General features: G+C 39.1%; 1 protein-coding gene and 1 long non-coding RNA gene across 3 annotated transcripts in view; both read right to left on the reverse strand.

Annotated features, from left to right (window-relative positions):
* Dyrk1a (dual specificity tyrosine phosphorylation regulated kinase 1A) overlaps positions 1 to 24,815 on the reverse strand; it is a 128,475-nt gene that overhangs the window by 39,148 nt on the left and 64,512 nt on the right. For both annotated transcript variants that reach the window (XM_048346230.1, XM_048346231.1), the window contains exon 3: positions 3,139 to 3,335. In XM_048346230.1, coding sequence (XP_048202187.1) covers positions 3,139 to 3,335 — 197 coding nt within the window. The remainder of the gene's footprint in view (positions 1 to 3,138; positions 3,336 to 24,815) is intronic.
* LOC125351456 lies at positions 14,200 to 16,259 on the reverse strand. Its single transcript, XR_007210946.1, has 2 exons — positions 14,629 to 16,259; positions 14,200 to 14,310 (listed from the first exon to the last, which is right to left on the reverse strand). It is a non-coding gene; the product is annotated as an uncharacterized LOC125351456 (long non-coding RNA).

The raw sequence follows: 24,815 nt of genomic DNA on the forward strand, positions 1-24,815 counted from the left end.
TCAGGTCAATTTTATAACAGGTGGGCAAAGATAAATCTAGCCATCAAAGGTAATCTGCAAGTTCCTGAGGCAAGATTTCAAGTCTCCAGTGACACCAAAACACAAGCTGGTGGCAGAGCCCCAGTGCAGCCAACTGCTGGGTGCTAAGAAGTGCAGCTGGTAGCACCGTCAAGCCCTACTCACTGACAAGCATCTGAGCCACAAACCCAAGCTCACGTGGATATTTCCTTGCCATTCCACACTGCTGTTTGAGAACTCTTCCACAAAGCATCCATGCCTCAGTAAATACAGGGAATGCCCCATGGAGGTTCTTGCAATCAACAGATTGCAATTATAAGCCAATTATATCAATGTATCAGCACACTAGTCCATCCCTGCATTCCTGCCTGACTTTTACAGTATTCATCCAAGTGAAATTTACTGAACCAGAACCCTGGGCAAAGATCTCTCTAAGAGGTCACAGGTTTGAAAGACCAACAGTATAAACACCACAAATTCATATTTTCAAAAATATCTTGAGGGCTGGGAATGTGGCTTAGTGGTAGAGTGCTTGCTTAGCATGCATGAAGCCCTGGGTTCGATTTCTCAGCACCACATACACAGAAATGGCCAGAAGTGGTGCTATGGCTCAAGTGGTAGCATGCTAGCCTGGGGGGGGGGGGGGGAAGCTCAAGGACAGTGCCTAGGCCCTGAGTTCAAGCCCCAGGACTGGCACCAAAAAAAAAAAAAATATATTGAGAACTCATATTAACAACAACAAAAAAGGAAACAAGTTCTAACTTTGCAAAACAAGAACTAACCATCATCCCTGTGGTGAAGCACTATGGAGTTATTACAGCATTTGGCTAGAAGAACTACCAATATTGAGGTTAGATTTCCTCTGCATGCATACTCAGATTCTAAAAAGAAAAAAAAATATTTTCAAGATGATAAGTTCATTGAATTACTGAATAAATTAGCATCTCTTCTGACAGGCCTCTCCTTACAGTTCTAAATAAGACACAAGGGCAGGACAGTATAATACCTTTGGCAACTATTGACTATTGAAGAGATCTTCATAATTAGTAAGACCTAAAATAATTTTCCAAATATATATATATACTGCTTTATTCCAAAAATAATAGCAGTAAGTAAAACTAAGTTCCCTGGGAACTTTATTTATTAATGACAGTACTAGCAATAAACCTATCAATTATGTGAATGATATAAGCATTTAAAGGAATGAAAAGTGCTTACAAGTACAATTATAGATTATATATAGTTTATAACAGGTTTCTTCCCTGTATAAATTATTTTTTGAGCAATAGTGGGGTTCTAGTGCTGAGCCATGACTCCAATCCTTTTCTGTATGTGGGTTTTTGCCAATATGAGGGCTTAAACTCAGAGTTTCACATTCATGTACTCAGTTTCATAGTTCCAGATTAGTGCTCTACCACTTGAGTCACACCTCCACTGTAACAGTGTTTTGCTGATTAACTGGAGCCCAATTCACAGGTGCCAACCTCATGAGCAGCTAGGATTATAGGTGTGAGCCCACTGGCACTTACTTGTACTGGTTACACTTGAGACAGACTTTTGCAACCTACCCACGACTAACAGGGACAGCAACCTTCCAGTTTAAGGCTGTCATAGCTGGAATAGTAGGTATATCATGCCCAGACTCTTCCTCTGACATGGAGACTTCTGGCTTTTCTGCCCAGGCTGGTCTGAAACCACAATCAGGAGCTAGGATGACAAGCACATGTCACCATGCCCAGATGTGGGTTTCCTGAACTGTTCTGCACAAGCTTGCTTTTGAACCACAATCATACCATTTCTCAGCCTTCTGAGTAGCTGGTGTTACAGGTGTGAACCACCAGTGCTCAGCTCCTTTCCTCTTTGTACATTAAGCCCCTGGCATTGTTTTCATGAAGATAATTTATTCATCAGGTTCTTTCTAGGACTGATGGAATACATCCTCAGTGTGAGGCTTTACAAAATCTAAAGCAAGTAAGTGCTCCTGCCATAACATATATTAAAAGGCTAAGAAAACAATGGAGAATATCCTAAATCCATGAAAAGGGCAGCTAAGTGCAGTGATCTTCACCCATCAGCCAGGAAAGAAATGACCTCAAACTACAGCCAGTAAGAAAGGTTTCCCCAACCAAATTAATAATTAATGTGGTGAATGCAGCTAGTTCAGGAAGGTATTTAAATATACATATGTATATAAATATTCAAGTGTGCACATGTGTATACGTGTGTGCAAAGAAATGTCAGCATTTATTTTTTCTACAGCATTCATTTTATAGAAAAGTACTAAATTTCTAATCTTGAGTATCAGGGTAGATACCATGGTTAATGTGGATATATTTAAAAAAAAAAAAAAAAAGCTGGATGTAGAGCAGTGACTCAAGTGGTAGAGTGCAAGCCTTGAGCAAAAGCAGCTCAGGCACAGTGCCTAGGCCCTGTACCCTAGGTTCCAGTTCCACAACTGGCCCTCCCCTACTAAACAACTCTGAGACACTATGGTTATGTTTCTGAATATCTTTCAATTAAAATATACAATGTTAGTCTTTGCTTTAAAAAAAAAGATCAATATATTTTAAAATACAAACATGTTTTGTCTATCTAGACTATCATACAATATGTGAAAATGCATGCAGTTATTTAATATTCCAACTTTTCCCCCTCTGGTACCAGGACTTGAACTCAGGGCCCGTGTGTTCTCCTTAGGTTCCTGGACCAAGGTTAGCACTGTTCTACCTTAATATGTTAACTACACGTCCATTTCTGGTCTTTTGCTGGTTAATTGGAGTTAACCAAATAGCCAGCCCAGGCTGGCTTCAAACCTCAATTTTCAGATCTGAAACTCCTGAGTAGTAAGAACTGCAGGTATGTGCCACCATTTCCCATCCCCAACTTTATTTTATTTACTTATTTAGTTTATTGGGTGGCCTGGGCATTGAACCAAAGCCTCATCTGAGCCATATCCCCAGCCCTTTGGTTTATGTTTTGTTTTTGAAACTCAGTCTAACTTTACCCAAACAGGACTCCTTGCTTCTGCCTCCCCAAAACCTGGGGTTACAAGGTATATACTTGGCTAACAAGGAATAAACTGCCATATCAAGTTGATTTCTGATACTTTTGTCAACTTACCTGGTTAGTTAGAGGTTGCTGAATCTGGTCAGAATATGATAAGGCAGAAACCTGTTGGTCACTTATGTTTGGCTGGCGACGGTCACTGTATTGATGTGAATGGGGCATCTGTCCAGCCATCTGAAGGCCAGCAGCATGGAATGAAAATGACGGTGCAAGCCGAACAGATGAAGGTTTGCATGCTGAAGTCTCTCCTCCTGTGACAAGATAAATGCAGCTTAAATAAGTATTCATGTCCTAATGTTTGTACCATTTGATGTGTTTAATAGTTGTTTATGTAAGGCCTTGAGGACATTCAATAATATGAAAACCTTTATAACAACCAACAAGATATGTCACGCAACACAATAGTTAAATGGTGTAAGATATAGTGATTGAGTGCATATAAATCTATGGAGAAAATCTCAAGAAAAGCTTTGTATAAGGAAACAGTAGTAACCTTTAAATGTTATTTTCACAAATGAAATTTTTATCCATTGAGAACCCTAAGTCACAGTTTGATGAGAACCCCAAGTTACAGTCTGAATTCTCAAAGAGCCTTTCCAATACATCAGTTCTTTACAGATCAACTCCAGAACAGTGCTGATATACTGCTTTGCATCCTTCAGGTAAATGGCAAACCAAATCCCAGGGATCCCCAAAGCAAAGATCGGTCAGTTCTCACCACTGACAGAAGTAAGGGTCTATCTGAACATATGAACAAGAAAACAAATACACAAATGTAGAATTAAACTTCACTCAAAAGTGTTAAGATAACTAGGAAATGGCAAGCCAACCAAAAAGAAAAAAGCTTCCAATAATCATCCCACAGGTAGAGGAAAATGATAATTATGGTATATGCAGGGCAGAAATAAGATTAAACCTTGTGATCTTCTTGGATCCAGAAAAATTTGAAATCACAAACTGAAGCCAAGAACAAAATGCTTGCTGACAAACACTAGAGCCCAAACACTTAATTCTCCATCTGAATGAACTAGCTGCTCCAACCTCACACCACATCATACTGACCAGTCAGTACACCAAGATATTTTTCCTCAAATCTACTATTTTAGGTGCCCACAGTATAGCTGACCTCACCACAAAGACTCTCAGCCAAGATCCAGGGTTTGAAATCCCAGCTCCACTATTGTTACTGCAGTAACAACCATCAACTTCCTCATAAGGATGGTACCTATCTGAAAAGGTTACTACTGTGAAAGTACTCAGAACAGCACTGGCATTGATCAGGTATATTAAACGTACCCTGATAATACGGGGACAGTACCCAGTCTCTACCTCAGTCTTGACAGGACTCAGCAAACTGAAGAAAACAAAGCTCAAGTCCCTCAAAACTTAAAAACCTTACTTCACAATTCTCCCATAGTTAGTGACACTGCTTCTCGTGCACTCAAGCAGAATCAAAACTCTGGGGGGGTCACACAGAAGAGTAACCTACCTACCATGTAGCCTATCTCAAACAACAGCCACCTATCTCCAAGAGCACTCCAATACAACTTTTTTTTTTTTTTTTTTGCCAGTCCTGGGCCTTGGACTCAGGGCCTGAGCACTGTCCCTGGCTTCTTTTTGCTCAAGGCTAGCACTCTGCCACCTGGGCCACAGCGCCACCTCTGGTCGTTTTCTGTATATGTGGTGCTGAGGAATAGAACCCAGGGCTTCAAGTATACGAGGCAAACGCTCTTGCCACTAGGCCATATCCCCAGCCCACAACTTCTTTTCATTTGTTACAACTCACTTAAAATTTCCAAAACAGATTCTCATGAGCACTTGCATAGCTTTTCTTTCTTTTTTATTTTTTAAAAACTTGTATTGTAAAGGTGGTGTACAGAGAGGTTAAATACATAGTCAGGTACTGAGTCCATTTCTTTTTGAAGTGTCACACCTCCCTCGTTTTTTCCCAGTTTGCATAGTTTTTCAAATATGGCTAGTGATCTTTCTAAAGCACAAGTCTAAAGTCTTCCACTCCTACTTAATCTAAATTATAGCCTGCCCTTGGCACTGCTTTCTGATCTTAGCTTCTCTCACCAACACAATGTGTTATTAAATGACTAAGTGAAAGAACTTTGAACTTAGATGAGAAATGAGGTAACTTTTCTAAACATTTCATTTTTCCTAATGAGAAATACAATCCATCAATTCAATTGTGAGCAACTTCTGTTCAGCTTAAGAAATGAAAACTGACTTTCATATCATCCAACATACATACAGACACACCAACCTTTCTTAATTTTTGTATAAATTTCTTTTGTATGTGTTTTTTCTTTCAATCTACCTGTTTCATTACAGTTTATGTTAGAATGTTGTTGTCTGGTTTTATTTATGATCAAATTAAGAACTTCTCTCTATGTTCCAACTGTTTTATATTCCTTGCTTACTTTTTTGCTGGATTTAATCTCCTCTTCCCCATACTAGGGAAGTGAACTCAGGTTCTCATGCTTACCCAGCTTGCTTGCTGGGCTGAAACTCTACTACCATTTGAGCCATGCCTCCCAGTCCAGCTTTTGGGTGGTTATTTTGAAGATAGGAGTCTGATGGGACTTTTCTGCCCAAACTGGCCTGGACCTGTGACCACTCCACATCGCAACCTCCTGAGTAGCTAGGATTATAGTTGTGACCCACCAGTGTCTGGCTGAAACTTTATATTTACACTTACTTACACACACACACACACCACACACACAATTTGTAGATGCCTCGTACATTACAGTGGATAATATATCCTTGCCTAATCAAACTCTGAATTACTCCATTATATGGTTGATGACTTGTCTCCACCATACATAACACAAATGTATATAAATACACACATATTTATTCAAAAGACATTCAACCAACCATTCAATATAGATGAAATAAGACAACTGTAAGGATATATGGAAAATGTTGTAAGATCCAGAGAATTGTAAAAGAATTATAGATAAATGGGTAGCTCCTTAATAATTAGTTATAACATCCTCCTACTATTTCCTTCATTTTCTCAATTCAGGTTCAGCCAATCATAAGTGCTAATAAGTCCTTACTGGAGGGGCTACACCGGCACTGATGTGTGTGGTAATGACAAGGGCATTCAGGATCTGTTACAGTGCTTCTCAAACTTTAACATGCTTACAAATTATCTTTGAATCTTGTTTACAACCAGATTCTGACTCAGTAGGTAAGGGTAAAGCCTAGAAAGTTAGAATCCCAGTGAGCCGTGGTTCTCATCGATGTTGCTTTACATACAGCATCTACAAAACAACTTATAGTCCACTTCTTGTAAAACAGCTTTCCAACTATTATCAATAGAGATAACCCCCAAATATACTGTGTTCTGACTATGTGCACCATATACTAGAGGGGTTTTCCTCCCAAGAGATTTCCTGGCTCTATTTTTGCTTGGCATCCACTCATTCCTCACTTCACTGGAATTTAATTGGGGCTATGACTTGCTCAGGTAGGAGCTCTCCACTTGGGCCATGCTCCTAGCCCACTTTGTTTTAAGTTATTCTTCAAATAGTGTCTTATTCTTTTTTTTCCCCTGAGCTGGCCTGGGCTGTGATCATCCTATCTACAGTCTTTTACAGAGCTGGGACCACAGTAGTGGACCACCATAGCCAACTTATTGGCTGAAATGGGGGGGGGGTTTGCCAACTTTTCCCCCAGGTTTACCTGGAACCACAATCCTAAGCTAACCCCCTCCCAAATCTCTGTCTCTTGCTTAGATGTAATTACAGGTATGAGCCAACATATCCACTTTTTTTGTGTTTGTATTTAAAGACTAACATACATCCTCATGTATAAGAGTAGTATGTTGGGTGACATACACTCTTTAAAAGAATTATTTTATTGTTAATAATCACAAAGGTCATACGCACTGTAGACTAGAATGACAATGTCCATCAAGGGGAATTTTTTTTTTTTTAATGATAAAAGCAAGGGCGGGTGGGTTGGGGAGAGGGAAGGAGGGAGAAAAATGAGGAAGGGGGTAACAAGTATGACAAGAAATGTATATGTATGTACTACCTTAAGTATGTAACTGTAACCCCTCTGTACATCATCTTAACAATAAAAAAGAAAAAATTGCTATGGTCAATCTGAAAATGGATTAACAAAAAAAACCTGTAACTATGTTTCTAACATCCAGAAAATTTTAAGATACCTAATTATACTATTTATCATAACTGATTGGTTTTTCAGTGAAATTGAAAAACTTATTGCCTATTCCACCCCCGTATAGGAAAGGCACACACACTCGACTTATAGTCACTGTCTTCCTTCACAGCTCAACTGCTATGAAGGAAACTCAGAAATCAACATGAGTTACTTTCCTCTCCTGATAACAATAGGTAAGGTATTTATTTACTCACTTACTCTAATTTAGAAGGATTCCGTTTATCTGTTAAGAGAGGGCATGATAATAAAGTACTAGGCCAAGTCGTAAGAAATTGTTAGCCTCCTACAAAACTGATAGCTACCATAGCATTGTAATTTTTTTTTTTTTTTTTTTTTTTTGCCAGTCCTGGGGCTTGGACTCAGGGCCTGAGCACTGTCCCTGGCTTCTCTTTGCTCCCGGGTAGCTACTCTGCCACTTGAACCACAGCGCCACTTTTGGCCTTTTTCTATATATGTGGTGCTGAGGATTCGAACCCAGGGCTTCATGTATACGAGGCAAGCACTCTTGCCACTAGGCCATATTCCCAGCCCAGCATTGTAATTTTTATTCGACTAGATTCACAATTAGCTATATTAGTCTAAGAATTAATCACAATGAATGTGGGATTGTCAAGGTTACAATTTCAGATGAACTTATAAAATTAAAAACTATCTTCAAAATCATTATTTGAAATCAATTCCAAAATGATGATTAAAACTGCTGTCACATAGTAGTACAAAAGACATGTTAGAGCAAAGTATGCATGTGCCAACCTGGTACTTTTATATCCTTCTGAACTATACAGATCACTTATGTTTAACTTTTAAAATTTTATAAAAATTATGTTGTAGCTGGGTGCTGGTAGCTCACACCCATAATCCTACCAGATATCAGGAGGCTGATATCTGAGGACTGTGGTTTGAAGCCAGCCCAGGCAGGAAAAGTCCACGAGACTCTTCCCTCCAATAAACTACTCAGAAAGAGTGAAAGTACTGCAGTGGTTCAAGTGGTAGAGCAAAAGAAGCTGAGGTACAACACCCAGGCCCTGAGTTCAAGCCCCATGACAAAAAAAGAAAAAAGGTTATAAAATAAACAACAAAGAATGAAAATTGTTTTCTCACTGTAATCACGTTATTATGTTCTATTCTGAAGAATGCTACTGGTGAAGAGTAGACAGAATTTAAGGAGAAACATTTCATCAACACCTCTCTAAGACTGAGCCTTACTTAAGCTGAACAACGCAGGAGACTCAGAAGAAATACCAAAATTTCAAAAGCCTGGGAGACTCTTAGTAAAAATAACAAGTGCAATCTCAGACACTTATGGAGATTACAGATCTGAATGTATACTAGTTACCTATCTTGAATTTTAGTTATTGATGTGTTGATAAGAGACCATTCCCATAATCTACATCAGGTTTTAAAGAGAAATAGCTATACATAAGAACGAAACTAGGGGCTGGGAATATGGCCTAGTGGCAAGAACGCATGCCTCCTACACATGAAGCTCTCCGTTCGATTCCCCAGCACCACATATATGGAAAACGGCCAGAAGGGGCGCTGTGGCCCAGGTGGCAGAGTGCTAGCCTTGAGCAAAAAGAAGCCAGGGAAGGTGCTCAGGCCCTGAGTCCAAGGCCCAGGACTGGCCAAAAAAAAAAAAAAAAAAAGAACGAAACTAAAGATTGAAAATCAAATGTAAATAATTAAAGTCACAGCATCCACTATAAACCTAGGGTTCCAAGATCAAATCCCCTAAAAAATGGGAAGGAAGCAAGCTTATATAATTAGAAGCCTACAAGATCCAGAGCAGCAAGACACATGAGAACTGGAAACAAATGTTAAAGGAACAAAACAACTGTGATGACTGGAAATACATGTAAGGGACCGAGGACAATTAAAGGTAGGCCTACTAGTAAAGTCTGTTCACTTTTACCACTGGCACCAAGAACAGTGCCTGGAGCACATGGCCTGCAATCAATAAACATTTGCTCAGTGAAAGAGTGAACTGAAACCTTCAGAAAACAGAGAAAAGGCGGCAGGAAGAAGCTGAACGGGGAGTAAGAATTTAAGAATTATTTTTAAAATAAATCTTATGAGTCAGAAATAAAGGAGTGTTATCACCATTTCCCTTATGTGTTTTACTGCCCAGAGCTTTATATAGGGCACTACACAGATATGTATTAAAACAAATGGAAGTCAAATGATGGGGACTGTGCAGTATAATACTAAGAACTATCTACTGAGAGTGCCCTCGTGGAAAGGAAAATTAACTTTCTTATTACCCTGTAGTTGCCAACATACGTCATTATCAAATTAGTACACTAGTATCTGCAGGGGAAGAGGAGTACTTGTACAGGTTCACCGGCAAACATACACACAGATAAACATACACATACACACACATACACCATCAGCCAAAATAGAATATTATCAATTATACACAGTCATGATGAAATCTAAGAACACAGGTTTTTCAGTATGAAGTATTCATCAAAATAGTATATTAAATTGTTAATAAAATGGACACAGATAAAAATACTTTAAAAGTCCATACTCTTTAAAAGCCTATAATCTCAGACCTCCACTTTTGACCATCTTAACTATGAAAACTGGTCAAAATTTGAACTAATTACTTTCACACATGTGGAACAATAGGAAGTGGAAATCTGAGATCAGAGAAAAAGACAACAATCTTGGCAAGCCTCACAATCACGCTGTCTTTCTACCTGGAGGCAATTTCTACAGTAGTAAAGGGAGAAGAGACCCAAATAGAACATGGCAGTGTCACTGAGTTGAGGAGAGAATTCAGGAGTGCTGACTTGCTAGAATTTATAGGGCAGGTACAAGGAGGTAGATATGAAGAGGAGCTGGCCTTTGTTTGGCCTCCCATCTGGGGAGGGGTACTGAGAAAAGCCGAGGTGGAGGGGGGACGGACTGTGGGGAGGCACTACCCAGAAGCTGCAAGCTTAGTAATTAATCCTTAAACTCACACAGGCCAAGTAAGTATTCCACCAGGAAGGGCAGAAAGGTAGACCCTAGAAAGTCTGAGTTCCAGACGTAGGCCTAATCTAGTTAAGTAAAGAGATAGAAAGAAGCTTCCAAGGATGGGTGCAGCTAACAGGCAAATAGACCTGGTAGGAGACAACTAGCTCTAAATTCTAATTTCACTAGGCCTAACAATACAAAAACAGGACTTTGTACTAAGGAGGGGAAGAAAATCTACTTACAGACTGAAATAAGAGGAATAATGAAAAGAAGCAGCCAGAATGTTTTACAAGCAACAGAACCCACTGACTTCTTCTCATCAGAAATCACACATTACTAGAAGAAAATCAAACATTTTCAAAATGATCTAAGAAAAAAGACCTTTGGCCTACAATTCTCCATCCAGCAGAAACAACTCTCAAAAATGAAAGCAAAAGACAAATAAAAGTGGGTTACTTTGTCAACAGCAGATCTGCCCTCAAAAAATGTTCACAAGAGCTGGGGACCTCTGGCTTAAGAGATAAGAGTTCTAGCCTAGCAAGCACAAGGCCCTAAAAGCTCAAATTTCAGATCGACACCCACCCTTGCTCCTCCCCGCCAAATCACAGAAACATAGAAACTAAGTGTCACAGACACACAAAAGTTAACACCAAATTGTTTTTTTGAAAAACAATGTAGATACAGGAATAGGGGCATACAAATGTAATCTCAGCACTGGCAAGCTTAGACAGGGAAGATCGAAAGTTTGATGCCAGTATGGGCTATATAATGAGAGCAAAGGCACAAAAGAGGAAAGATAGGAGGACTGTCATACAAGGCCAGCTAGAACAAAAATTCTAGCAATAGCCTATCTCCAAAGAATAAGCCAGGCATGGTAGTACACACAATCTTAGCTACACTAAAGGTAAGGATTGTGATCTGAGGCTATCCTAGGAAGAAGCCCAATAAGCTACCTGATAAATGCAGACAAAAAGGGCTGGGGGCCATGGTTCAAGTGGTACAGCACTTGCCTATCAAATGTAGGGCTCTGGTTTCAATCTCCTATATGAGAAAGGGTTTATGAGAAGACATGGAGTCTTTAAAAAGCAGAGGTAGTATTTGTGGAATTTTCAACATGTGGAGGGCAATCACACAGGAAAGAAGAAGAATAGGACAGTGTAACGTTTATTAAACATGTATATGTTTATTAAACATATACATGTTTAATAAACAAGTCCCAAGGAAATCAGGTAGGTGAACTAGGAGTTAAAATGAAATATTAACTGTATTCAAAAACCATCATGAATAATCTTGACATTTTACTGGTAGGCAAATGCATGCATTTCTTAACAAACATATATTAATTCTGGTCTACTGTATTATCCTAAAAACTAAAATCACAGAAAATCTCATTTACCCTAGTAAATGAACCCCTTAACTCTTAATTACAAGAAGCAAACCAAATTACAGCTGGAACAGAGAGCCAAAAATAATTTTTAATAATAGCATACAGAGGACAGAAAAGATAAAAACAATGACCCAAGATATACATAGCTGCTGGATATCACAAATGAGTTCCTACTTCAGAGATGGCTGGCAGCTCCTCTCCTCTGAATTAAGAGTTGGGCATGGTGACTTGTGACAAATAAAGTTGTCTAAGGATGGACTTCAAAAAGAAAATTGCTGGACTGTTCACAGTACAACAAATAACTTGAGTAAATGTGTATTTTCCCCAATATTCTGAAGTTATAAAATATTTTTAAATTAAAAAACCCCAAAGCAGATAATATCACCTTGAATTTATGGGTTATCAGCAGTTACAAACATATCAAATGGAGAAATACTTAAGTTTTTCTCATTATAGCCCATAATTCAATCAGCAATGAATGATGTTCATCTAAATAGCTTTTTCCAATTAGGAAGAATGGGGAGACATGAAAACAAAAGACAGATAAACAAAGATTATGTCTCAAGAAGAAATCTGAGGGGGCTGGGGATATGGTCTAGTGGCAAGAGTGCTTGCCTTGTATACATGAAGCCCTGGGTTCAATTCCCCAGCACCAAGTATACAGAAAATGGCCAGAAGTGGCGCTGTGGCTCAAGTGGCAGAGTGCTAGCCTTGAGCAAAAAGAAGCCAGGGACAGTGCTCTGAGTCCAAGGCCCAGGACTGGCAAAAAAAAAAAAAAAGAAGAAGAAGAAATCTGAGCAAAAATTAAACCTTTGAAAATATGATGTCTAGCCACTTGCTTTAAAAAACACACATAAAGATGGTTCTTCTTAAAACTGGACAAAGTCTTCCTAACAGTACAGTAATGTTACTGAAATGCGAACATCACCAACAAGCCCACACCCAGCCTCTCACCCTTTTGCCAACAAACTAGGGCTTATAGTGATCCAGCACAAGAGAGGCTTCTAAGTATCTGTTGCCTAACAGATGTCGCGGGCATAGTACATATACATAAAGGCCACAGGCAAGTGAATCTGTTATTAATTTTATTAATTAATAATTAGCAATGACAGCACAAAATAAGATTCTTTACATAGTACATTAAGTATGGTTAACTGACAGCTGATTTAAAGTAATTGCAACAAAACTTCTGAAAAACTGAAAATACTTTACTAGAAAAATTCCATGCTAAAGAAACCAACTAATCTAATACAGCAACAGAAAATAGTCATTTGTATAAAATGCTTACAAATTATTTAAGTTTGTGATAAAGTTAATAAAAATAGTTTATCTTCATGATAGTAATTTAGGATTCTTGCTGGCTCAATTGGGAACTAGTCCTAAGGCTACCAAGCAATTCCAAATACATGTTTTCCAACTTGGATATATTAACACACTTAACCTCCCATCCATTGGGAGAACAAATTCACTCCTTGAGAAAATTCCACTGGACAGCTCTGAAAGAAGCAGAAACTTTCGGTTGTCTTCTAGATTCACAGAACCCAAGTAAATCACAAGGCAAAGCTGCTGAAACAGTCCTTTCTGGCAGTATCAGAATCTTAATACAAAACAAAAGGCTACAGAAAAAAATCAAAAGCTAAATTACATTCTAGCAGGGGATTACCATAACAGTATTTATTTAACAGATAACTGGCCTGACTAAACTGAAACCATGCTCCTAAAATAAATAAAGCACACTCAGGATGAACCCATTTTCTGGAACCAGTAGCATCTAGGGAGGACAATGATGGTTGCCCCCTCGGTATCCAGGCTGCTAATGAAGAACATGCAACTCTTCTAGTCCAAAGGAACAAAATATGCCTGAAATGTAGTCATAATGACATTTCAAAAAGTTAGCTGCACCTCAGACACTTCTTAAAACAGCATGCACGTGAGGTCATGATAGGTTGCTTATATGCTAATCACTTAATATTTAATGAAAACATTTAACTTTCAGCTAGGCCTGAAATCCTACTGTGAGAAAAACATCTTTTCTATCAAAGTAGTTTGCATTCTTTCTGAGAGAATTGTTTTTCTGAAGCCTCTGCTTAGGCCAAGTGGGTTGGCCCTTTTTACATACTGGTTATATCCTTTTCCTATAGCATTTAATTAAGACATCCTATTAGAAGCTCTTTGAATTTTAATTACGCCCCATTAATTAAGCCATATCCTTTTATAGATTGCAAACCGGAGCTAAGCCAATGAGTTAACAGAGGGGCAGGACTTGCTGGGTTAGGGATAAAAAATGAGCAGCCTGCTGCCTGTAATGCCAGATTTTTGGGTGGTAGAGCACAATTCTGCAGAAGGAAACTTTGCCTTGCCTAGTTCCTTTTGAGTTGGCATTGTTCCTACATGACATCCCAACATCCTCAACTTTTTCTAATACTAGCCATTCCAGAGGCTGAGATCCAAGATGATAGCTTGACGCCAGCTCAAGCAGAAAGCTCCATCCCCCAGAATAATTCCAAAGCCTGTTTTGGAAGTGTGACTCAAGCAGATAGAGTGCCAGCTGAGCAAGCAAGCCAAACAAGTGTGAGACCCCCTGGATTCAAACCCTGTACTGGAAGAAAGAAAAAAATTCAACTTTGATAACTGCATAAAGATACCAAAAGTTCTACAAAATGTACTCAAGCCTTTTTTTTTTTTTGGCCAGTCCTGGGGCTTGGACTCAGGGCCTGAGCGCTGTCCCTGGCTTCTTTTTGCTCAAGGCTAGCACTCTGCCACTTGAGCCACAGCGCCCCTTCTGGCCATTTTCTGTATATGTGGTGCTGGGGAATCGAACCCAGGGCCTCATGTATATGAGGCAGGCACTCTTGCCACTAGGCCATACCCCCAGCCCTCAAGCCTTTTTTTTAAGCTGACATTTGATACTGATTATAATCAAACAACCCTTTAAAGCAATGTAATAGTAGATGCTAAGCTGCATCCTGATATCCAAGAGTCAGCTCAACAACAGCTCAGCTCAAGATTGTCCGCCCAAAGGTAGTGATTCAAAACTGCCCCTCACTTTGCATCTGTCAAATGGGGGGTCTTCTTAGTTTGATATAGCAAATACTAAAATAAGATTAGAAACAACTGGTGTGCTTCAAGTGATAGAGCACCAGTCTAGCAAATCTCAGTTCTATACATACAAAGAAAAGTTATCACAGCAGGGGAGACATTTGGATGTCAGCCAAAGAAGCAGAAACAGAAGTATTAAACAAATACACTTTCCCCTTTCAGTCACAAAATGAGATCTTCCTTCACTTTCTCCCAGTCATTTGTGTGATGGTTCAAAGGGCAAATGCTGAAACAACCTAGGCAGTACAACTACAGGTCTCCCAACCGCTCACCAATCTGCACTACTCTACATCTACCTTTTAATCTGTTACAAGTTCTTGTCTAACATGCAAACTTGGCATCTTTGTTTTAAAAAGAGGTAAAATAAGAAGTACATTTTGTTGAGCTTGCCATACATTGGAAAAGGGTCTAAGAAGCCTCCTCTTACTTGTCTTAGAACCAGCATCAATGCAACAGGCAATAAGTCGGTCTGTCTCATGTGTGAGAGAGAGAGGGGGCTCATCATTATGTTCCAGCACAGAAATCCTTTCCTCTGAGGAGCCATGGAGCCATGGCAGGAAATGTTAAACCTCTACCAGAGGACTGAAAAGGATGTGCCTAAAAAATGATCTACAATCTATTTAGGACTGAAATGCACTTAATTACCCCCAGATGCCTCCCTCCACCCCCAGATTTCTTCACATTTCTGCACCACAACTTGGGGCCTACAGCCACACTAAAACTTCAAAAGATACCTGCTTAGCTGGGACTGAACACAGCAGAAATTCTATCAATCCGGACACCAGACCTTCACCTATGTCAAAACAGGGCTATTCTAAGAAATGCCTGAAGACTCGAAGTTTCAGGCACATGCTGGTTTCTTTGCACGGAGGTGCTGTCTCAAACCTTCCTTGGATTTCATCTCTGCTTTCTAAGGCAAGCCCAGCAACACTAGCGGATGGGGAGAGGGAAGTACTTTTTGAACAGCTTCTTTTCCTTCTCCCATCCAGGGAGGAATGAAGAGTCATACACATACTCCTCACTAACAGCTGTTAAATATACAAGTTATTTTTAAACCTAGTTAAGCACTTTGGTGTCTAGATTGAATTGCAGCATAACACTTAAGATTATCCAATGAGGCAATCATTTGGCTTTCTGATTCTAATTAAAACACTGCATAATTACAGAATTTTTCCATTACAAAAGTCAAATGGCAAGATATTTATCTGGACAAAGACAACTTAAAAGTTAAATACTGGACAGATTATTCTATAATGGTTACAAAATTTAATGTGATGGTAGCCAGCCATTCAAAGTATATTTGTATAGTAAATAAACATTTAAAGCTTTAATATGCCCTCTTGTATATGTATACTACAAAAGTATTATTTATATCTCAATTCTACATCAAATCAAAATAGTCTGGGAAATACGTCTATCCAAAGAGTTATATCCTAAAATGTTTAAGGTAAATGCTCTAACAAAAAAATTAAAACTAAAGTCTCTTCTTTCACTCCACTCAAAAATAAGGAAAAGATGCAATTATCATAAATCAAAAGTAGGCATATGAGAAGACCTTCAAACTTACTAGTAACCAAAATAAATATCTAATAATGAGATTTCATTTTACTCCCTCTCAAGCCAAATTTTCCAAACCAGAAAAGGTAAAAATAAAAAGTACAGAAGAAACAGGTTTCTCTGACTCTGTCAGAGTTTGGGGGTAGTTTTTCACAATTATAAAAAAAGTAATAAAAAGAACAACATTCACTAAATTTTTATTCTGTGTCCAACTGGCCCACTCTGCCTTTATATCCACAGAACTCCGCAATTCAGTAGCATCGTTGCACCATGTCACACTTTACAGAGACAACAGGGTAAGAGCTACTCTGCCTGGGATGCCTCTGTCCACACTGCAGGGTAGGGACAAGCCCTACAAAGGAATCAACTGGCTGAGAGAGCCTGTTTGGGGAGAGAGCCTTCTCTGCTCAACAATGTGTGGAAAATAACCAAGCAGGGGGCTGGGTATATGGCCTAGTGGCGAGAGAGCTTGCCTCGTATACATGAGGCCCTGGGTTCGATTCCCCAGCACCACATATACAGAAAACGGCCAGAAGTGGCGCTGTGGCTCAAGTGGCAGAGTGCTAGCTTTGAGCAAAAAGGAAGCCAGGGACAGTGCTCAGGCCCTGAGTCCAAGGCCCAGGACTGGCCAAAAAAAAAATAAAATAAAATAATCAAGCAGGTAGCTGTGGTCACATGAGAAGGAATAAAAGTTCAGGAAAGATGAACTTCATGCTAAATTTTAGAAAGCACCTTAAAAATGGCAGTTCTTACTGGGAGAGCATGAAGGAATGGGAGACATTTCCCTGAAAGAAATGAACTCTTTACCTGACTCATGTAACTGTAACCCCTCTGTATATCACCTTTATAGTAACAATAAATCAATTAAATTTTAAAATGGCAGTTTGTTAGTGCCCATGAATCTTGTGACCCACCCAAGTGTCCTGAGGGCAAAGAGGGCAGAAAGTGCCCCCTCCACAAGATGGCCCAATCTGTATCTGCAGCCCCTCTATGGGGCTCATCCACAGCACCCTTACAGTTCTTACTTTGTCTCAAACATTTCTCTTATATTGCTTTATCTAAGCAGCTTATATGCCACCTAAGTCTAACCAGAGAAGACAAAAGCTAAAAAGTACAGGTGTGCTATGGGTAACATGGGAGGGAAAAAGCAAGTAAACGGATGGTTCAAAAGGAAATGTATACTTTGCCTAATTTGTATAACTGTAACTCATCTGTTTAGGAAAGACTTTTTTTTTTTTTGGGGGGGGGGGCCGGGTTCAGGGGTGCAACTCAGAGCCTGGGCACTGTTCCTGAGCCTCTTTTTACTCAAAGCTAGTGCTCTACCACTTGAGCCACAGCACCACTTCTAGCCTTTTCTGAGTAGTATTTTTTGTTGTTGTTTTTTGTTTTTCTGAGTAGTTTTTGGAGACAAGAGTCTCACAGACTTTTCTGCCCCAGCTGGCTTCGAACCATGATCCTCAGATCTAAGCCTGAGTAGCTATGATTACAAGCCTGAGCCATGGGTGCCCAGCTAAAGATTATTTTTCAACTAAAAAAAAAAAAAAGTATGGTTTCTGTAAAGTCTGCTAAGAGATGACACCCAGGAGGGTCTACAAAGAGCAGTAAGACCTCCAATCTGTGTTTCCAGTTAGATCAGTAAACACTCTGAAGTATCTAGATAAATTTGCCACTTAGTCACTGTATACCTTTGGGTCAATTAGGTCTGTGCCTTTTTTTTCCATCTGCAGAATGGGTTAATATGACTTAAACCTTAGAGGAAGTTAATGCATTACTGTTCAAAATAGTCCACGGCCCATGTGTAAAATGGATTGCTTACATGAGAGAAACTATCAATAGAGATGAATGAGGAATTTAACTCAACAGCCCAACCAAGGGACAGTGAGAGCATTCGTGAGGTCAGTATAAAAAAGAAAGGAGCTGTATGAACAGAACTGAACTTGAAAATTTGCTAACAAATCTAAGACAAGGTGCATTAAAAAATAAAAAGGGCCTAGCCTCGGTGATGATTATTAGAAAGTCAAAAAAGAAACTAAACTGGATGATGATGTTTTCTTAAATGTATCTTGGTTTGAAATTCAAAGACAGCCTCGTGGTGTATGTCAATAGCGTTCATGTTTTCTGGCATAAGGCAGTGTCATTAAAACTTTGCTAAAAACAGACAGAGAGGAAAACAATATGCAAAAGTTAAAAAAAAAAAAGGAAAAGAGTATGGTAAAGAAAACAAAACTAACCACACCAGTCATAAAGTTCTCAGGATTCCTTCACAATCAATAAAACCTGGCTAAGTCAGGCACCAATGACTCACGCTGGTGATTCTAGCTACTCAGGAGGCTAAGATCTGAGTATCAAAGATCAAAGTCAGCCCAGGCAGCAAAGTCCATGAAACTCTTATTAGCTACCAAAAAAAGCCAGAAGTGGAGCTGTGGCTCAAGTTGTAGAACAATAGCCGTGAGCAAAGGAAGCTCAAGAATAGGGCAATAGACCTGAGTTCAAGCCCTAGGACCGACTACCAAATCAAAAGGTGGGTACTTGTTGTTTTCCCAACTACATAGAAGTATATATAGGAGGAATAAGGTCAAGGCCATCCTAGGCATAAATCAGATGCCCTACTTAAAGCAAAGAGAACTAGGGATATGGCTCAATAGTAGAGTGCATCCTGGCAAGTACAGGGCTCCAAGTTCAAACCCCAACACCAAAAACAAATGAAGGAACAACTCTTGTCAGTTGTGGGGCTTGAACTCAGGGCCTGGGCGCTGTCCCCAAGTTCTTTTGCTCAAGGCTAGCTTTCTACCACTTTGAGCCACAGCGCCTCCTCCTAGTAACAACTCTTTATACACCCCAATATGAGAGATATAAAACAATTAAGACAATGTTTGAAGCACTGGGAGTTTGTGAGGCCTGGGGGATAATTTTGGAAAAGAATTTATATTCATGTACATGAAGTGCATAATTTCATACATTTTCAAATATAATCACTATTCTAAAAACTAGACTCAGTTATTTTCAGGACCAAAAATACTTGTTCTAGTTGAATGATGCCACAATAAAAATATTGATACATGCCAATAACACTTTTCCTATTTCTAACCTTCAAAAATGCTTTTCTTTTCTTTTTTTTTTTAAGTCATTAAAGAAAACACATTAAGCCTTTGGGGGAGGGCAGCGGGCGGGCGGGTGCCAGGGATCTTACTCCAGAACCTTGCACATGTTAGGCACGCATGTACCTCAGAGCTACGACACTCCAACACAACTTTAATACTCCTAAAAAGACCCCTCACCTACTTACTATGGAAAATGCTGGGAAGAAGCAGCTCTCAAACCGCAGACAAGTTTATGCTGAACAGACTGGACTTCTAGGTCTTTAAGCATAACAAAGGACACTTCAACAGAAACTCCACAATCGAGATCGCCTCCACAGACCATCCTGCAGCAATCAGAATTCTGATTCCTTTTTCCTCTCCCTGCCTCTATTTGACTTTTCCCCCACCTCACCCCACTAGTTCTGCCTTCAGCACATCAATATGCTCAAGGCCTCACAGTGAAAGCAAAATCTTTCTTTGGTTCCTCATATAATCTTTTACAACAAACTTGCCTTCTAATTCATTCAATCATTCAACAAATATTCACTGAGTCCCTGCTAGGTTTCCAATTTGCAGCGTCCAGTTCCTAAGTCACATGTGGCTCCTGAGCACTTTAATAATGGCTAATCAATTGGGGTGTGCTATAAATGTAAAATATTTCATTAATACTTTCAAATTTCGACTCAAAGCTGAATAATGCTTTATTTAGATAAACTGGATAAAACAATATGCTACTAAAAATAATCTCCATTTTTCTTTCACAACAAATGTGCTAAAATAATTTGTGCTATTTAATTGATTTATATTTTTATTTATTTTGGTGCTGGTCCTGGGGTTTGAACTCAAGAGTGTGGGCACTGCCCTGAGCTTTTTTTCTTTGTTCAACACTTCCTCACACTCTACCACTTGAGCCACAGCTCCACTTCTGGCTTTTTTGGTGCTTACTTGGAGATAAGAATCTTGTAAACTTTCTTGCCCAGGCAGTCTCTGAATCACAATCCTTGAATTTCAGCCTCCTGAGTAGCTAGAATTACAGGTGTAAGCCACCAGCATCCGGTATAGTGGCTTATATTTCTATGGGGCAGTGTTGTTCTAGGCAATGTTCTTAGTATGAATATCATAAATATCAAAGAAATGCGCAAAACCTCAGATCCCCTAGAGTTTCTTTTTTATTCTGTGTGTGGTAGGGAAATCTAACATCTAAGAAGTGTATGTCATAGTATCAAAATGATGAGAGTTCTGAAGAAAATATAACAAGTGGGATAAGGTAGCAGCCCTTTCCTTCCCCATGTCTCATCCCTGTCCCTTTTCACTAGGGATGGCAAATAGGTTTCCTCTCCAACATGACCTTAATAGACTGGCAGTGGCTGGCTGGTACATTCAATGTTATAGGAAAAATTCCAAAGCTAGCCCTAGCCTCAGTTGGAAGTATATCATGCTATATATAACTATGTCTACACAGGACCAAGAATGAACAGGAGGGCCAGGTTCTACTTAGTTCTATAAATGGTATCTCCACTCTCTTAATTCCACATCCATGACCCTTTACACGCTCCCCCCCCCACCACACTCACACTCACTCACCAATATTCTAAACAAGAGCTTTCGAGCTAAGTGTTCACAGGTCTCATCTCATTTTCTCCATGTCTCTCCACTTAGCCACCATGGCAATCCTTTCTCCCAGCTGCACTAAGTATTGCCCGCACACTGCCATTCTCTCCATCTAGAACAGTCCCTGCTCTCCTCTTTTCTCTTAGAAATCCTGAACTCAACTGTCAAGACTCATCTAAGAAACCACCCTGGAAGCTTACAGGGAATTTTGTTCCACTCCTCCCCTATTCTGTTCTTAGTTTCCCATAGCAAGTATGCTAGTCATTGCGATGCTGTCACCTTTAATGCCTTTGAGGAAAGGACTGGTCCTCATATTCTCACAAGTACCATAATGCAAAGGCTTCAAGTTAATGCCATAAATAAATGAAAGAAACAAAGGAGTGATTCTAAGCCTCCTGCCCACAAACTCCAGACAGGCTGGGCTGCCACCTCACACGAGTTCCTGCACCTCTAAAACACTTCACATCAACTGCGTACTGGAATGATGTTCTCTGTTCACTCACCCAACTACACAAAAGCAAGCATGCTAGCCTCCCTCACACACTCACTAAATGTTTATTCACTGGGTGAGCGAATGAATGGGCATTACTAGACACCTAGTTTCCACATTTCAATTTACACAAGGGGGCAGCAGTAACCCAGAGGGCCTCAACTTGTCCAGAATGGTCAGTGGCAAAATCAAGACAGAACACAAGTCCCTCATCTTATATCACAACATATTTCTCTTGAAGTTAAACAATAGTTGTCACTCTTTTGGCCAATTGGTATCCGGATACCCTTCACATGGGAATCAGAAATCATGTACCACCCCAGCACAAAAACAAAAACCCACTTATGACCCCCTACAAAAGACTGTGGTTTGTGTGGTCCACAGGGGGAACACTGGGATTTGAACCTTTTCTATATGAGTAGCACACATCCCTAAGACCTTAGAGACCATGATTCTCCCAAGTCCAACCTCCTTAGTAGCTAAGGAGGGCATGGGCATTTGCATGGGCAAATGGTGGGGGAGGGGGGTAGGAGAGGATAAAAGTTAACTATAGATAAGCCAAGGTCACTGGCTGACTGCCAAAGCGTGGGGGGAGGGGTGGCATTCTAAGCCTAATCTTGTTGGTTATCATGATCATGTGACTAAACTAAACCATACAAATGTCAACAGAAATACAGTATGGTACAATCAGATGCAGGAAAATCTCACCTATGTACACATCTATTTTCTTTACCATTAGAAGATTGTACTTAATTCCTGATTTTAACACATATTATTAAAAATCACTATAATCACATAATTCAATATCAACAACGAATACTTCAGAAACACAGCAGGTTTCCCATCTCAAGGAAAGAATAAAGTCACTTCCACCATAGTGATCCACATTGTAAAGAATAAATCAAATGTTAACCTCAGCTCTACTAGTTCAGTAACGCTGGCCTTCTCCAAGACTGCTGCCATTCCCATTCAGTACAAAAGCAAGAATACATTATAAACTAGGTGGTTGGAAAGCCAACTTTCCCATTACCTACTGTATTAAATAGAAGTCAATTTAATTGATAAAACATTTTCCCAGGTGGATATGAATAGGCCATTTTCATTTTTACTTTTTACAACAGTAACTTGTTAGCTTTACTTTCTGAATAGCATCCACTGCTGTATTTATCTTCATAGTAACTTACTCATTTCATTGTTTTAGAAAAAAGTTGTCAATGTTTTAGGAGGTGCTCTTTCTTAGAAGACAGCTATGGTAAGACAATGTCGTGCTATTTTAGGGAAATGAGTGAATCAAGAGCCCTGTTCAGGAAAACGATTCCAAACTTATGGTTATAGAATTTTCTCCCACATTAACTGATTAAGAAATATAAATAGTAAATATGGTTCATTTGCAAGAATTTTCATCAACAAAGTTTTCCTGTACATTATATCCTGTTTTTAATGTTTGAGACACTTTGACAGCAAAATCTACCTTTTATTTTAAAAACAGAGCTATCCTAACTTCTGAATTACAGAATCTTAAGATTACTGTAAAATCAAGGGTAGAGTGTTAAATTCCCACCTTTTCATAATTTTTCATAGTGTTAAGTAGACAAGGTCTACAAATGACTACTATTTATAGGAAAGTTCTGAGGCTTTCATTAAAAAACCTATAATACTATTCTAAATGGAGAAAAAAACTTAAGTTGCTTAGGATAATTGCTTAGGAGCTATACGAAATTCTGCCTGACAATGACTGACACCACTCTAAATCACAATACTCTACTGGTACTTGTACAAAATCTATAAACAATAACTACAGAGAGAGATAAAAGTAGCCTATGTTAAGTGACATCATGAACTAGAAGAATAAAAAACTCTAGATTTAAAAAAAAAACAGTTGGAATGAGTAACAAGGGATGGAAATTATATTATATATATATAATACACATACATATGTATAATTAAATCAAAGCAAAACATACCAATAATCACATTCAATGTAAAGAGTTTAAACATAAAGCTTTATGATAAGCAGACATTTTTAGACTGGAAACAAAAACTAATGATAAAGCAAGGCCAACAGTTTGTTGCCTAAAAGACACATTTTAAATATAAAGATATTGCTTGGTTAAAAGTCAACGGTTAGAAACAGAAATCTCCTATTAACACTGATCAAAATTAAGACCAAACGGCTATATTAATATGAAAGGAATCATACTGCTGTGTAAGAATGTGGTGAGGAATGGTCACTTTGTAATTACAAAATGTGTCAGACCTCAAGGGACCTCGATGTTCAAGAGACTCCTGAATTTTTATGAACACACTAGAGCTTTCAAATACATGGAGCCAGAAATGATGATACTGCAAACATAGACACAATTATGTCAAGATCTTTCAGTAGCCATGCTTTTCCCAATATTTGATAAAAATAAGCACATAGAAAAATCAGTGAGAACATAGAAGATTTAACAAGACTGACAAACTTAACAATGTTGATAACTAGAGACTTCCACCAAAGAACAGCAGAATATACTTTCTTCTTCTAATTGACACAGTACATTTACCATGACAGACTGTAAGCCATACAAGTCTCTTCTAATTGACACAGCACATTTACCATGATAGACTATAAGCCATACAAGTCTCAGTAAAGAAGTTATACAAAGTATGCTTTGTGACAATGCAAATAAACTGAAAAACAGTAATAACATAAGTGTAAAGTCTGACTCAAAAGAGGGAACCTAAGAGGAGAGAACCAGTGCTGAAAAGGCAGGGAGATATGAAAGAAGAGGCAAATACGATCAAACTATAATATATGAGTCCACAAAACAAACATAACATCACCTATGTTTTTAAAAGTGGGAGAGGAAATAAAAGAGCTGAGGAAGTAAATAAAATCAAAACACATTATATGCTTGTATGGAAAGTTCACAATGAAACGTACTTGTGTAATTAATATACGCATTGTCACTGATACACGCCTATATAAATAATCCCAACTGATGGGGGGGGGGCAGATTGAGGAGTCACCATTTAAGGCCAGCCCCCCCTCCAATGGCTAGAACCCACAAAAACAAGCCAGGCATAGTGGCACAAGCCTGTAATCCCAGCTATGCAGAAGGCATGGGAAGATTGATCACAGTTAAAATGGTCCCAAAGAAACTATGACAGCCCCTACCTGAAAAAAACCCATTAAAATGGGGGGAGGGAAAGGCAAAGCATGCTAAAACTGCAGAGCACTCGCCATACAAGCAAGGAAGCAAGTTCAATGCCAAGTACTCCCCACCTAACGCATCTAAAGACTCAAATATTTACAAACTACATGTCAGTTATAAATGATTGTAGCTAAAAAAACAAA

This window comes from Perognathus longimembris, chromosome 5 (assembly GCF_023159225.1).
Source record: "Perognathus longimembris pacificus isolate PPM17 chromosome 5, ASM2315922v1, whole genome shotgun sequence".
Lineage (NCBI taxonomy): Eukaryota > Metazoa > Chordata > Mammalia > Rodentia > Heteromyidae > Perognathus > Perognathus longimembris.